General features: G+C 37.7%; 1 protein-coding gene across 6 annotated transcripts in view; it reads right to left on the reverse strand.

Moving 5' to 3' along the window:
• Positions 1-1,321: 1,321 nt before the first annotated feature.
• The window catches only part of ZMYM2 (zinc finger MYM-type containing 2), an 83,407-nt gene continuing 71,532 nt past the window's right edge, over positions 1,322-13,196 (reverse strand). For all 6 annotated transcript variants that reach the window (XM_071554393.1, XM_071554412.1, XM_071554421.1 and 3 more), the window contains 7 exons: positions 11,490-11,584; positions 10,337-10,505; positions 9,283-9,434; positions 6,117-6,231; positions 4,771-5,022; positions 4,268-4,388; positions 1,322-2,161 (listed from right to left, as the gene is read on the reverse strand). In XM_071554393.1, coding sequence (XP_071410494.1) covers positions 1,969-2,161; positions 4,268-4,388; positions 4,771-5,022; positions 6,117-6,231; positions 9,283-9,434; positions 10,337-10,505; positions 11,490-11,584 — 1,097 coding nt within the window. In that variant the 3' untranslated portion in view covers positions 1,322-1,968. The remainder of the gene's footprint in view (positions 2,162-4,267; positions 4,389-4,770; positions 5,023-6,116; positions 6,232-9,282; positions 9,435-10,336; positions 10,506-11,489; positions 11,585-13,196) is intronic.

Below are 13,196 nucleotides of genomic sequence, written 5' to 3' on the forward strand. Positions count from 1 at the left end.
GCTGCAAGTGATTCTTACTGCTATTTATCAAAACACTTAGAGGTATGTTTAAATGAAATATATCAGGTTATGTACATGATGCATTTTACACAGGTAATGAGTAACAACTCCCATACATAAAATTTAACTTATGGTCAATTCAGGTGTTAAAAAAGCAGGAGAGACCAGAATAAAACAATGACTACAATTCCTGATTTCATCCCCTTTATGTATCATGGGCACATTCTATGGCTGCTGTTTGAAAAAAGTGTTAACGAACTAAGTTCACAGAGGGAAAAGTGCATTGAAGCTGCTAGTGAACTACTCACTGGTGCTGTGCAGTATTTCTTGATTTCACAGGAAGGGCAACGCCACCAGAAAGAAATTTAAAATTAAATATGTACATCTCTGTCTCCATTTGAAATAGTAGTAAATCTAAAAAGAACACATACTCAGACACACCAGAATAGCAGAAATTTAAATAACTTACTTAACAAAACAAAGCAACTGAAGCTTTATTTCTCTATATAGAAAGATGCATTCTTATGTGCATTCTTTTTAGCTAAGGAAAATGAAAAAGCCATGCAGCCCTTGCAAGAAATAAATGCTTAGGTGGTGATATATATACATAGAAAGTTTCTCCTTTAGTAGATGACTAATGCCATTAAGGAGAGACTTAAACTTATGACTACTTTATAGTAGAATATTCTACTACATTTTTTCAGTACAATAGTAAATCCATTGCTGGAACCACCATATTGTTTGCATCAATTAAATATGAGCAAATAACAAAACTTAAGCAGTTAAACATGTATCTGGAAATCAGACTACTTATGCAAAGTAAGCACAACAAAAGGATATAGAACAAACGAAAGGACTTTTCTTCAAGAAAAATTATCTTTCGACTTTCTCTAACTTCACATCTCATATGGCTTTTGAATGGAGGCATTAGTTGAAAGAATTTTCCCACTCATAGTCAAGTATTGCCTGTATTTAAATACAGCAATGGAAGGACAAACGAAAGTTTAAAATTTAGCATACCACATTACTTCATGTAATATGGCATAGAACCCCTTTTTCTAAGGCTACAAAGGACAAATTTACATTAATATGAGGTACTGGCATTTATGATTGGGAAAGATGAAAAAGGATTATATAGCATTGTCATCAGACATTTATTTTTTTTCTTTTCTTTTTCCTTTTTTTTTGAGGGGTTTTTGGTTTTAGTTTTCTTTTTTACAAAATACATGTCTTGATGACCACATGCTCTAAGCTTATATTCATTTATTTGAATATATATTTTTTATTTGTAGGGGCAATTGAGAGAGAGTCACAAATAACGAAAGGACACTAAGGTTTTAATAAGGGCAACAAAAAATGTTTTCACCAGAATAGATTCACATTACAGTACACCAATATTGACAGCATTCTCTTTTTTCTATTTTTGGTACATAAGATGGAATCTCTCTACATAACCTTATAAGGCTTCAGTAACTAAAAAGTAAAAAACCTATTAGTTTACAATTCATTTAAAAATTCGGAAAGACACAGCAAGTTCTAAACTTTAGTAGTGCTACCCATACACAACCATCCGGTTTAAGAAGCCATTAAAAGAGCCTCCTTTCAAGAGAGCTTCCAACAGCAGAGTTGTGCAACATGGATGTCTCTTACTACAAGGGGAAAAAAAAATTACACATGGCACATTCTCATTCATATTTTGCAATGTAAAAAGTTACAAACATACCTAATCAAATAAATAATAAAAAAAGAATCTGAAATGTGTTTGTTATGTATCCTAAAACCACTACGCAGAATATGGAAACTTTCACTCACAGACTATTTACATGGTAATACCCAGGTGAGGGTACACACTGCTACAAAACTCATAAAACAAAGGGTAAACTTGAAATGTTTTCCATAGTAAAGGTCTAGCAGCATGACTATATCTAATGCTGTTTTTGTTTCCTTGACAGTTTTTGGAAGCTTGTTTTAATCTATGTCTTCATCCAGTTCATAATTGTCTTTATCATAAATATCTTTTACTAGAAGAACCCGTACGAGCATGTTTTCCAAAGTGTTGCGGTCCAGTGAGGTGGCAGTGTACCAGATGGGACTCTCCGCTGAGACAGAGCACTCTGGCTGCAGATAGAACATGTCTGTCCTCTGATTCAGATTCTGGGGGCTGGAAGGAGGGGGGAAAAAGGGGGTTAGCAAACAGCCTCACAGGACAAAACAGTATGTTAGCAATTCCAAAATCCTGCACCATCAAAACTCTAACTGTGCCCAGGCAGGTTACAGTGTGGGGAAATGCAGACTTGTTCAGAGAAGGAGCCATGCCAGGTCCAGCCCACGCCCAGACAGCCCCACATCCTCTGAGCAGCCTCAGTCCCACAGGCTTGGGACTTAGCAAGCATACGAGAGTCCACAGACTGTTCCAGCTATCAAAAATCTGAAGATCCAGGACTTGCTAAACCAGGAAGTACTTTCTATGATTTCCAAACCCTGACATCAGTAATTGCTCATACAAGTGCTGGTTGATTTGGCTATATCTGACTGCAGAGGCTGGGATTCCCTTGAAAAACTGAGAATGGTACTTCTGAGAAGCATAGAAATACAACAAGCTAAAACTCCTCCTCCTCCTTTACTTAAAGGTTGGTTGTTTTAAAGCTTAATTCCTTAATTCCTTAGCCACTATACTATGGAGTTCAATCCAGCTCAGAAACAAGCTCCAAGCCACTAGAGAAGACTCCTTTGGGGAATTTCTAGCAGTTTGTCCATTCAGGCAAGTCTCAGAAAAGAATTTTCAATTCTGTATGTGCAGGTGTTCACTCATGCTCCCTCCTTCATAAATACTGTAGATCTCAGAAATCAACTCTATTTCATATTTCTTCAGTAAAAATAAAAATTTTTATCAGCTCACCTTCTCAAACTGGCTGCTAAGATTTCAGGTGTTGCTCTTCACCTGCTAGGGTAAATGTTGGCTTATTCTGCTCTCCCACACATCACATTAAGAGTCAGATAAGAAACAAAATATGAATGTTTAAAATATTCTAATAATTTAAATATTTTAACCTCCTTCCTTCTTTCTTAGAAATCCAGTATTTTTATAGGAGCAGGCAATCACAGAATCAATTAGGTTAGAAAAGACAAGATTGTCGAGTCCAAACTATGACTGAACACCACCATGTCAACTGGACCTTGACACTGAGTGCCACATCCAGTCTTTCCTTAAACACCTCCAGGGACAGTGACTCCACCACCTCCCTGCTAAGTTCATTCTGAACTTTAATCACCCTTTCTGTGATGAAATTCCTCCTAATGTCCAGCCTTCACCTCTTCTGGCACAAGTTGAGATATAATGAGACAATGATACAGTGTTCATAGCTGTGAATGGAAGTATTCTGAAATTTCAGCTGCAGCTGTTCACTGGTTGCCAAGTATATTTCAAACAGCTGGCATTACCTAAAATTTTACAATAGTTTTTAAAGTGTTAAATATTTCATTAAAATTATTTCAACAAAGATGCAAAGTATATTTTATTAGAAGCAGAACCAACAGAAGCAGTCTGCTGCTTTAGTCAACAATGGTGACTAATGTCTGCACGGCAGCATGACTTGAAATCACACCATAAATGATGCTCTAAATGGATTTAAGTGTATTCTTTTCCCCAAAGCTTTAGATGTCTCTAAAGGCAAAAAAAAAGAATTATGTGTCCTCTCTCCCCTAGTAGCTGTGTAACTTAGTTCAAAATCCAACTTCAACTTTTTAACAACATACCCTCTCCAAACCATGACAGGAGACAGAGTGAAGGCAAAATACCCCTGCAACAACTAGAATTAACTGAGGTTATGAAAAACAGGTGGTTGCATTAACAGACCACAAGCTACTCTTTACTTGTTTCTTTCTATAACAACATAATTGTATTTCTGATGATGCAGAGGAGACAGAGACCCCACCAACGAAATCCTCAGCAGTAAAGCCTACCAGATCCCTTGCTGGTAATTTTCTGCAGAGACACTTAGTGTTCCCAGATAAGAAAATGGAATCATATTGCCATTCTCAGGAAGAGTCCTTGACAGTGAACACCAAAGTACTCCACTGCTCCCACCCTTTCTGCACATCTTGCTCAGATACAGAACTAGAGGTTTCAATACTTTCATTTAGGTATTTTTTAGAAGACCCCAATCCATTCCCTTTGCTGGAATGCATTCCATGTTGCATTAAAACAATTGGCTTCTGTACCTGGTTTACTCTAGAACCCTTTTGTACTACCCTGTATCATACTTACCTTTTAGAGAGATAGCACTCAAACATTTTCACAGGGCATCTAGCTGGATCAGACGTGTTTTCAATTTGTTCAAATACTGGTACATCATCTTCGTGTTTCCTTTTCCCAGGAGTAATTTTATCTTTAAGAAGAAAATCAACAATATCTAAGACACAACTTCAAATTATTTCACATTTTGCAGTACAGTTCCCCGTGTGGGCAGCCCACCAAGTACTGCAGGGCAGTCACCAAAACTGTACATATCTGCAAACTGGAAATGCCCTCCCCCAGCCACAGTAAAGTCACAGCATTTAACATGGAAACCAGTGGGCTCAAAGGGATCACTTAGTGCAGAGACCCTGTAGTCTCCATGGACCACACACTCCAACTAGAGATCGGGGAGCTGAGAGCAGCTAAACTTTACGCAAAGGCAGAGCTCTGGCTCCTGGCAAGATGCTCAAATGTTCCTCAGAACAGCACAACGTGGATGCTCCTGCAATACTAACTTTCAACTGCCATAGTACCTTCACTATCAGCTCTGCACAGGGAAGACACTTGATATCGAAGACAAGCTTTGCTTTCCATTGTTATAGAATTTTTCTTCCACTGTCTAAATACAGTGCCAAAAGAAAGTCTTAAGTGCTGCTCCACTGTTTTCAGGCCAAAATATTTAGTGTTAAAGTAGAAGAGAGTATTCAGAAGAGCAACAGGTGAATGTGATCCTAGCTGTTTAATCCTCCACAGATAATCTTCTTCAACTCGAGAGAATATTGATCCTTGGGGGGAAAAAAAAGAACATTAGAGAAAATACAATGGATTAGCCCATAAACTGTCCAGGTGCAAAAAAACAAGATCCTGTTTACCATGAAACGTATCAAAATGCTCATGACAGAAGCCTCTAATAGACATATTTAATTATATGTCCCCAGCACCAAAACCACTTCTTAAAGACACTGACATTCACTGAGACAGTCCATGGGAAAGACCAGTACAGGCAATCTCACAGGGAACACATTTCTGTTTCATTAGGACAGCACTGCTGACATGCTGCTCTCTCATGTTATTACATAAAAGCAAATGCTCAGGGGGAAATCTTAGTTCAGTCATAAAAAGCACATTTTTATGTTAATTTTATTCTGCTCAAGTAAGGCCTCCAAATAGCATACCTTATTTCTTATTACTAATGGCTATCTCACTTGAAAGCACTCCTTAACAGGATCAGTAACAGAGCACAGGGAGGACCCAACACAAAGGCTCTCAAGAGCTATACAGAGAGAAGCCAATATCAAAAAGAGAGAGGAAAGGGTCTGGCAAGGACAAGCCCTCACTCAAGAGAGGATTGTGAGCAAGATGGAGGCACCAATATTTATCTGCTGGGGAAAATCTGCTTTCTCCATGAACTGATGATCCTCCTCAGCAGAAGACTCCTACAAGAGAGTCCTCCTAATTGAGCCAAGAAAGACTAAAATACTTCACTTGGTAGCCCTACCCGCACATAGCCCAGTGTCTGTCTGTCTACTTCCACCTGGGAAAAAATAGACCAAAAACCAAATTCAGCTAAGGTAAAAACTACACATCAAAGAGCTTATTCGAACTTTTGCTCCTAAGAACGGACAGTTAATTTTAACAGGCAGTGGCAAAATCAACTCTTGCAGCATGGATTACCCAGAAACAAGTCAATAAGAACAGGTACAGTCTTAACTGATATCTTAGATAATATCTTTATAATTCCTTATCAATTAATATTGCAATGCATAAAATGTTTAGATGCATATACATATATAGATATATGGATATATATCTATACACATGCTTAAGAATACAGAACTATTAAGAGATGAAAAACATATACAACCAAAAAGAAAATTACCATCTGGAAGTATGCTTGGTTGCCAACTTCTCAGGATTTTATTTAACTCCTGTTCAAATGTCTGGTAGATTGGATCAATAAATATGTTGTCTTTTCGATTACTTCCATACAAATACTACAGCAAAGAGAGAGAGACACAGCATTTACAAATCCAGATTAGAACCACTCCTGTGGTGCAGGGTTCTTTTTTTACAAATGTGCAAGCATTGCACTGAAAAACAGTATCTAAAAGTAAAGCTATGACACTTTTCCAATATTTAACAGTTAAAAGTTACCTCCAATATAATGTACGTTGTAAATTCCTAATTGTATCTGAATCACAGTTTAATTACAACTCTAACATTTGTCTCTAAAACGTCCTGTGTGCAACACTGTATCAGTGAATGGGGAGTAATTAAAAAAACCAAACCACAAACAACTTATTTATCTTTTCCTCCACCTAGGTCTTCAAAGAAGAAAACCCTATATATAGCAAAAGTCAGCAATTTTAAATATGAACTCTTGACATTGACATCAGCATCTTCAACAGAGAAGTGGGAGCAAAAAAAATGCAATACATTTGTTGCAACAATATATAGCAGTGAGAGAAAAATGACAGGATGGCGCAAGGTGCTTGCCTATTCTGCAATCTGATTATCTTAACCCTCTTGACCTCAGAGACAGAAATTTTTCTAAACCTTTACCAAGAATTACTGGCTGAGGGCTATACCAGTATTTGACATTATCCTCTCTAGAGATATTTCTAAAAAAGGGAGTATTGGCTTCTTAAATTTTCCACTTCAGTGTTGTCTTTGCATGAACAAGCCTGTTAGTGAATACAATAAAGGGGACAGACAAGGTATGTACTCACTTCTGGAAATGGCATCTATTTCTGTACACATACTTGAAATAACATTAAACACAGCTCTTATTCATACTAGGTGGTCACGGTCATTTCAATTAGTTTTATAACAAGGCAAAATGAATTAATACACTTCCTAGAAGTCTCCAACACGACACCTTCACTTAGATAACTATTTCATATAATACATGTAAAACTAGTTCTTCAAAGCACAGTCTTCCCCCAAATGTGCTTGTTTTTACATATATCAGTTTTGATTTGATAAAGCAATTCTAAACCAGGTAACAGCGAATTAGAAGCTTCCTGGGCTTTGCCCCTCTGTTCCTGGCCCATTTTTCCCTCATGAATTTTTCTTTTTTTCTGGTTTGCATTAAACACTCACACTGAATGCTGGCAGTGAAAATGAAATCAGACTGAAAATTGGTTCAAACCCAATTCACACACAAGCTTGTGAGAACTCAGAAGTATTTCTGCCTCCTGGTTCAGAGTAAGTGTTTGGCAAAACCCTGACAGCCCTAATAGGAACCTGTGAAGTGCAATGTAGTTTAAACATGTTTCTTCAGAAGGGTAACAGACACCCATTGGGGTACAGTTTGCCATTATCACACAGATGATGACTGCAGCCCTTCACAGCTCATAGAATCGATTGGGTTGGAAAAGACCTCTGAGATCATCAAGTCCAACCCTTGGTCCAACTCCAGTCCCTTTACCAGATCATGGCATTCAGTGCCAGGTCCAACCTCAGTTTAAAAACCTCCAGGGATAGTGAATCCACCACCTCTCTGGAAAGAATTTTTTTCTGATCTCCAACTTAAATTTCCCCTGGCAGAGCTTGAGCCTTTGCCCCCTTGTCCTGTTGCTGACTGCCTATTGCTATTGCTCCCACGTCCCTCACTCACTGTCTGCCTTTGTCAAATGCAAACTCATCAAAACAGGGCACATCTTCCTACCAGTCTGAACAGCAGTGGCACAATTTGGCCAACAAATCAGGGCTGCTAACATCACCTGAATTAAACACTGGACACTAAGTATAAGCAGCAATTACGGTAAAATGATCACCTGCTCTTCCACTAGTGTTGCACCACTGTGTATGTGTATTGGGACTCATGATAATTGTGTTATGCCACACAAACTATAGTTCTGAAGAGCTGAAAAAAGTTTTACACATAACTAGCTTTCATGACTGACAAAATAGACCATGTCAAATGCACAAAGAGAAAGGTAAATAAAATAAACTATTTGAGTTCCATTTTATAAACACATGCCTCATTCTGTGTATCGTTGCTCGGCTTAACGAGAGTATTTTCAATTCAACAGAAAGATACAGAGAGACAGTGTATCATGCAAGTGCAGAAGCAGAAAGCTAGCTGAATTTGAAACACCTTGCAGCAATATTGACTAAAAACAATGTTCGCTTGTCAAATTTCAACCATGAGGTAAAGATACCAGCTAACTACAGTTTTGCATACTTGCAACACAGAAAAATTAGTGCAGATACAACTTATTTTTAAAATATTTCAATTAAAAAACTTACTTGATTCAAGCCTTTTGCCTCATGTATGGAAGAGTCTAAATAGGATTGCAAACCCTGTAAATAGCTTGCTTTCCATATCATATGCATTTTTCATTATCTTGAATGAAAGTTTCTGTGCTTTCAGCTCTGAACACTGCTTATTTTATCTGTGTTTTGCCTTATGTACCAATAATTAAGACATCACCTGCTTACAAGATAAGCTGTGGAACAGTTTTTCTAATTATCTAGCGATACATGTTACTGCTTTCACATACATTTAACTTGACTCCCTTCTACCTTACTGTGTGTAAGACAGCCAATATAGCAGTTTCCTGCACTCAGTCCTGTCTACAGTTAGTAATATTCAGTAAGTTAGACCCTCTCCAAAAGACACTTCAATTAGCTCATTTGCATTATATGTTAAGTAACTGAAGTAGTAAAACCTTTACAGATCATGCCTTGTTTCATTCTGTTTTTGCAATAGACAACTTTACCAAACAAAATGAAGCACATAATTTGAAATAACTATGTCATTTTTGACTGCTAATTACTTGCTTTTAACACAGCAAGGATGGTAAAATTATCACAATATCCCAATTTGTATTTGAGTTTTCAGGATGGGTCTGCAAAATCATTTCCTACACAGAGAGCTTTCCATGATGTGATTTACAGAGCAGAGCCTGTGTTGCAGATCATAGCCATATATTAAGAAAAGCTCCTAGCCAGTAAATCCATGTTATCTCCCTTCTTCCCTGAAATGGGTTACAGTCAAACCAGCAGCTCCATTTCCCATCTCTACAGCCTCTACTAACCTCCTGAATCCCAAGACACAGATAATAGATGCTGTCAGGTGCATAGTTCTCTCCATTTGGCCTTCGAATTTCATTGACAAAATGTGTCAACCCATAGTTTAACTCAGCTGAAGTATGTGATAATAGATCTTCCTTTAATTTCACAGACTTTACTGTAAAATAGAGAAAAAATGCTACATTATACAACAGAATTATCACACAGTGAGGGTGAGATGGGGTATTTTTTAACTAGAAAGTGGAAAACTGGCTTGATTTCCTCTCCACTAACCAGTGAACAAGACTAAAACGTATTAAGTAGTTAAAATGTTAGGTCTGTATTAGAATAAACAAGCTGCAAGAGTAAAATCCAGTTAACCAAATGCAGTAACAATCCTAGCAAATGCACGGTCATGCACAGTTGTGGATGGCACAGAAGCAGCCCAAGATGTGAAGACAGTGGCGTGGAGGGGCACCTTCAGGGGAAATGGCAGTTTCCAAAGATCCAACAGCATAACACAAGGGTGCAAGGATGCCTGTGGGAGGTGAAGGACAGCAGGAGTAGCAGCAATTCCCCTTTTCTGTCACAGTACGAATGTACATAGAGAGGAACGCTGCAGAAAGAGCAGCAGGCTCCACAAGATCGAGGGCCACCTCGTACCAGAGCTCCACAGTCAGGCAGAGCCAGCCTCAGATGAAGATCTCTTTCCAGGACAAAGAGTAGAATATCCTTGACTTGCAAAATAGAAGTCCAGAAATAATGAGAACTCTGAGGTGAGTTAAAATATGAGGAAAAATAGGATGCAAACAAAAAAATCAAAATGGTCACCGAAAGTCAGAAGAGCCAAGAAGGTGCTGTCCTAGCTTGCACAAGAAGCATGACACTCAGCATTTTGAACCAAATAGAGAAACCAGGAGAAAAAAAAGAAAAGAGTTGGGCAACTCTGTGGTAAAATAATCATAGTCATGGTGGGAACATTTGGGACATGTGCATTAAAAATTCCACCTGAGAATCACGAGTACAGCAATTTTCGCTACCAAATAAGAATCCAGGTGCCAAACTTTTGGAAATACTTACTTGATTTTAGTTCTTCTAGTTCTGGAAGCTCTTCATCTAAACACCGTGACTTCACCCAGTGCTTCCACGCATTCACACCGTACGCGTATTTGAACGGGAAACTACACTCTGAGTTCTCAGAGCTGTCATCATGTGACTGGTACTCAGACACTGCTTTCCTCTTGACTCCCTGCCATGGACACACAGTGGTTAACACTGCCAGCAGCTGTGACACAGAGCCTGGCACTGAACATTCAATGTAATGAAGCACATGCTTCATTCAGTAGGTGGTTTCTTTGGGGATCATCCTTCTAAGGACAGCATCTACTTCAGCTGACAGGTGTTTCTAATTTGCCTCTGAAACTGGTTCTTAATAGACACAGTAACTTTTGGTAATATAGTTGCTCTATTGGTTCTAGTGTATTTATTATGCAACAAACACATGATACACTGGTCCCAAATTAAAGCATGTCCAGCAGTAAATATGTGGATAATGCACAGTGGATAATGCTGACAGTTTAGACTCCAAATTTCATACCAGAAAGACATATTTGTTCTTAGAAAGCTTTACTAGAAGTTGGCTGGATTTTTTAAAGCTGCAATATCTATTGCTGTTAATGGAACAAAATAATTTCAGCTTTGTGCTAGGCACAAGGAAACTATTTCCTGTTAGTATTGTTCTAGATAAAACAATACAGGTCATTTATTTGCAATGCCTAAACTAAGATTGATTGAAAATTACAAGCAAATAAAAATGTTTCTTTTTAAACTCTTTTATATAGGAGATGTTACAGCTCCCACTATAAACCATGGTACTGCCAACATTCTTCCACTTTACTACCAAATTAAACCAAGACAGCTTTGTTCAAAGTACAAGGTAGAAAAACATTACTAAGAGTACAGTAGGTATATACAAACTAGCACATTACATCAATAGTTCCACCACTAAGAAGCAGAAATGGGATCAGAATTCACAAATCACACTCCTTTTAATTTCAACAGTTATCTGCAATAGACATTGGACTGAAATAATTGATCATATGAAATATATCAATTTACATCATTAGGATAGGATATTAGATATGAATCGAGAGTACCATATTTTAGAGCAGTATGACAACTAAACTTAAATTTTATGCTTCTTTCGATATTTTTAATAGCATGAGAAAATTACCTTCTTTTTGGACCGAGGCCTTGGCTGTTCCTCATATTCTTCACCAAAAACAGGAGGTAACAAAAACTCATTTTCTGTATCAAGCTCCTCAGTTGCTGAAAATACATTAACAGAAATTTGTTTCTAAACACCTTTTGAATAATACTGCTTTGAAAAAAACCATGAGCTATATCAGTGTGTATTAACATAAGGGGGTCCACAAAGGCACAGATAAATCAAACACTGGATTCTTATATTCAAAGATCTATTCTATATTTAAAGTAGGACAAAGCTGTCAAAATGTTTATTTCTAAAAAAATTACAGAGGACACAATGCTCAACATTTTCAAGCATTATCTTAAGTCACTAAGGCAGCATATTTTACAGTGGACTCTTACATAAATTTTTTCTGCCCAGGTTGTCTTGGTATCAAGTTTAAATTATGGTGAGAACGAGCAGCTATGACTGGAAAAATACAGATTAACTGAGTACATGCACTTTTGTTCATGCATTTCCATAATTTCTATTAATGTTTTAGATTTAATAAACATGATATTTGATTAAAAACATTAAGAATCAGAAGTCAAACTCCTTCAGTGAAACTCCCTTTAGTCTATACCAGTGGTGGAGGTCTAGCTCATGATGGATGTTACAGTAAGTTCATTAGGCAGATATATGGCAGTTCCCAAAATACTGTGTGAATGGGTAGGATGAAGGACTCAATTGCAGGCAACACAGTGGAACTAGACAACATATGAATGGATTTAATGTTGCAAATTCCACTTTTATTTACTTTACTGAAGATGGTTCATCCTTCTTTTGGCCATCAAACAATGCCTTCACTCAAAATTGAATGCCCTTCTGATAGTCTCATTTCACCATCTTACTTCTCAAGACACCTCTCAAACTGGTCCAGATGAAACAGCACTCACATCCAAAGATTTAAGAACTCAGTTACCTGTCTAAAAAGCAATCCTTCTCCTTCTCAATCTTATCTCAGAAGCACTTAAGTGCAATCAGTATCTCCTACAGACTGCTGTTACTTACTATTCCTCTTTGATTATTTCTTTCTTCCAGAGTTTTCCTTACTCATGTACCAAGCCTCACTTAAAGAGGCAGTTAAAAATCTGGTATGCATCTGACTAGTACATGTCCTAAAATGAAGGTCAGACTAATTCTCAGGCTTTCTCTTTACGTTAGACTTACAGCAAAGTGAGAAAGCCAGTCTGGGCATCTTCTGCAGTTATCTACAGCAGAACACAAAAGGAGACTGTCACCAACAGCTACCCAGGTGAGGTATCAGAGTTGTATGTCCAACAGAATCTATGTCAAGACACTAACCACAGCCAGAAGCTTTCCTGGATCTTGGATTGATTAGGACATGGTGTCAGGAAACAGACACTGCTCCCTGCATTCTGCAGAGCGGCAGAAATTGTACTATGTAAAAATCAAGCGTTTCTTCAACAAAGGTCTCAAAGAAGTGATTCTGCTGCTAACTGGAATGATGCTACCTTTTAAAATATGAACATTAACAAGATATTAAAAGGTAATACAAGTGGTGGGTAGCATGCCAACTTGCAATTTTCTAACAAATTTGAGTGGGAAATTTACCCTTTTGTCATTTCTGTTCTCAACCATGGGAGTACTTGGTGACTGAAGAATGCATTCACCATGTTTGCCAAGACATATTCCATCTGAATCCTCGAGCCCTCACAACAGCTTTCCTAA

Source organism: Pithys albifrons, chromosome 1, assembly GCF_047495875.1.
Source record: "Pithys albifrons albifrons isolate INPA30051 chromosome 1, PitAlb_v1, whole genome shotgun sequence".
In the NCBI taxonomy this organism is placed as follows: Eukaryota; Metazoa; Chordata; class Aves; order Passeriformes; family Thamnophilidae; genus Pithys; species Pithys albifrons.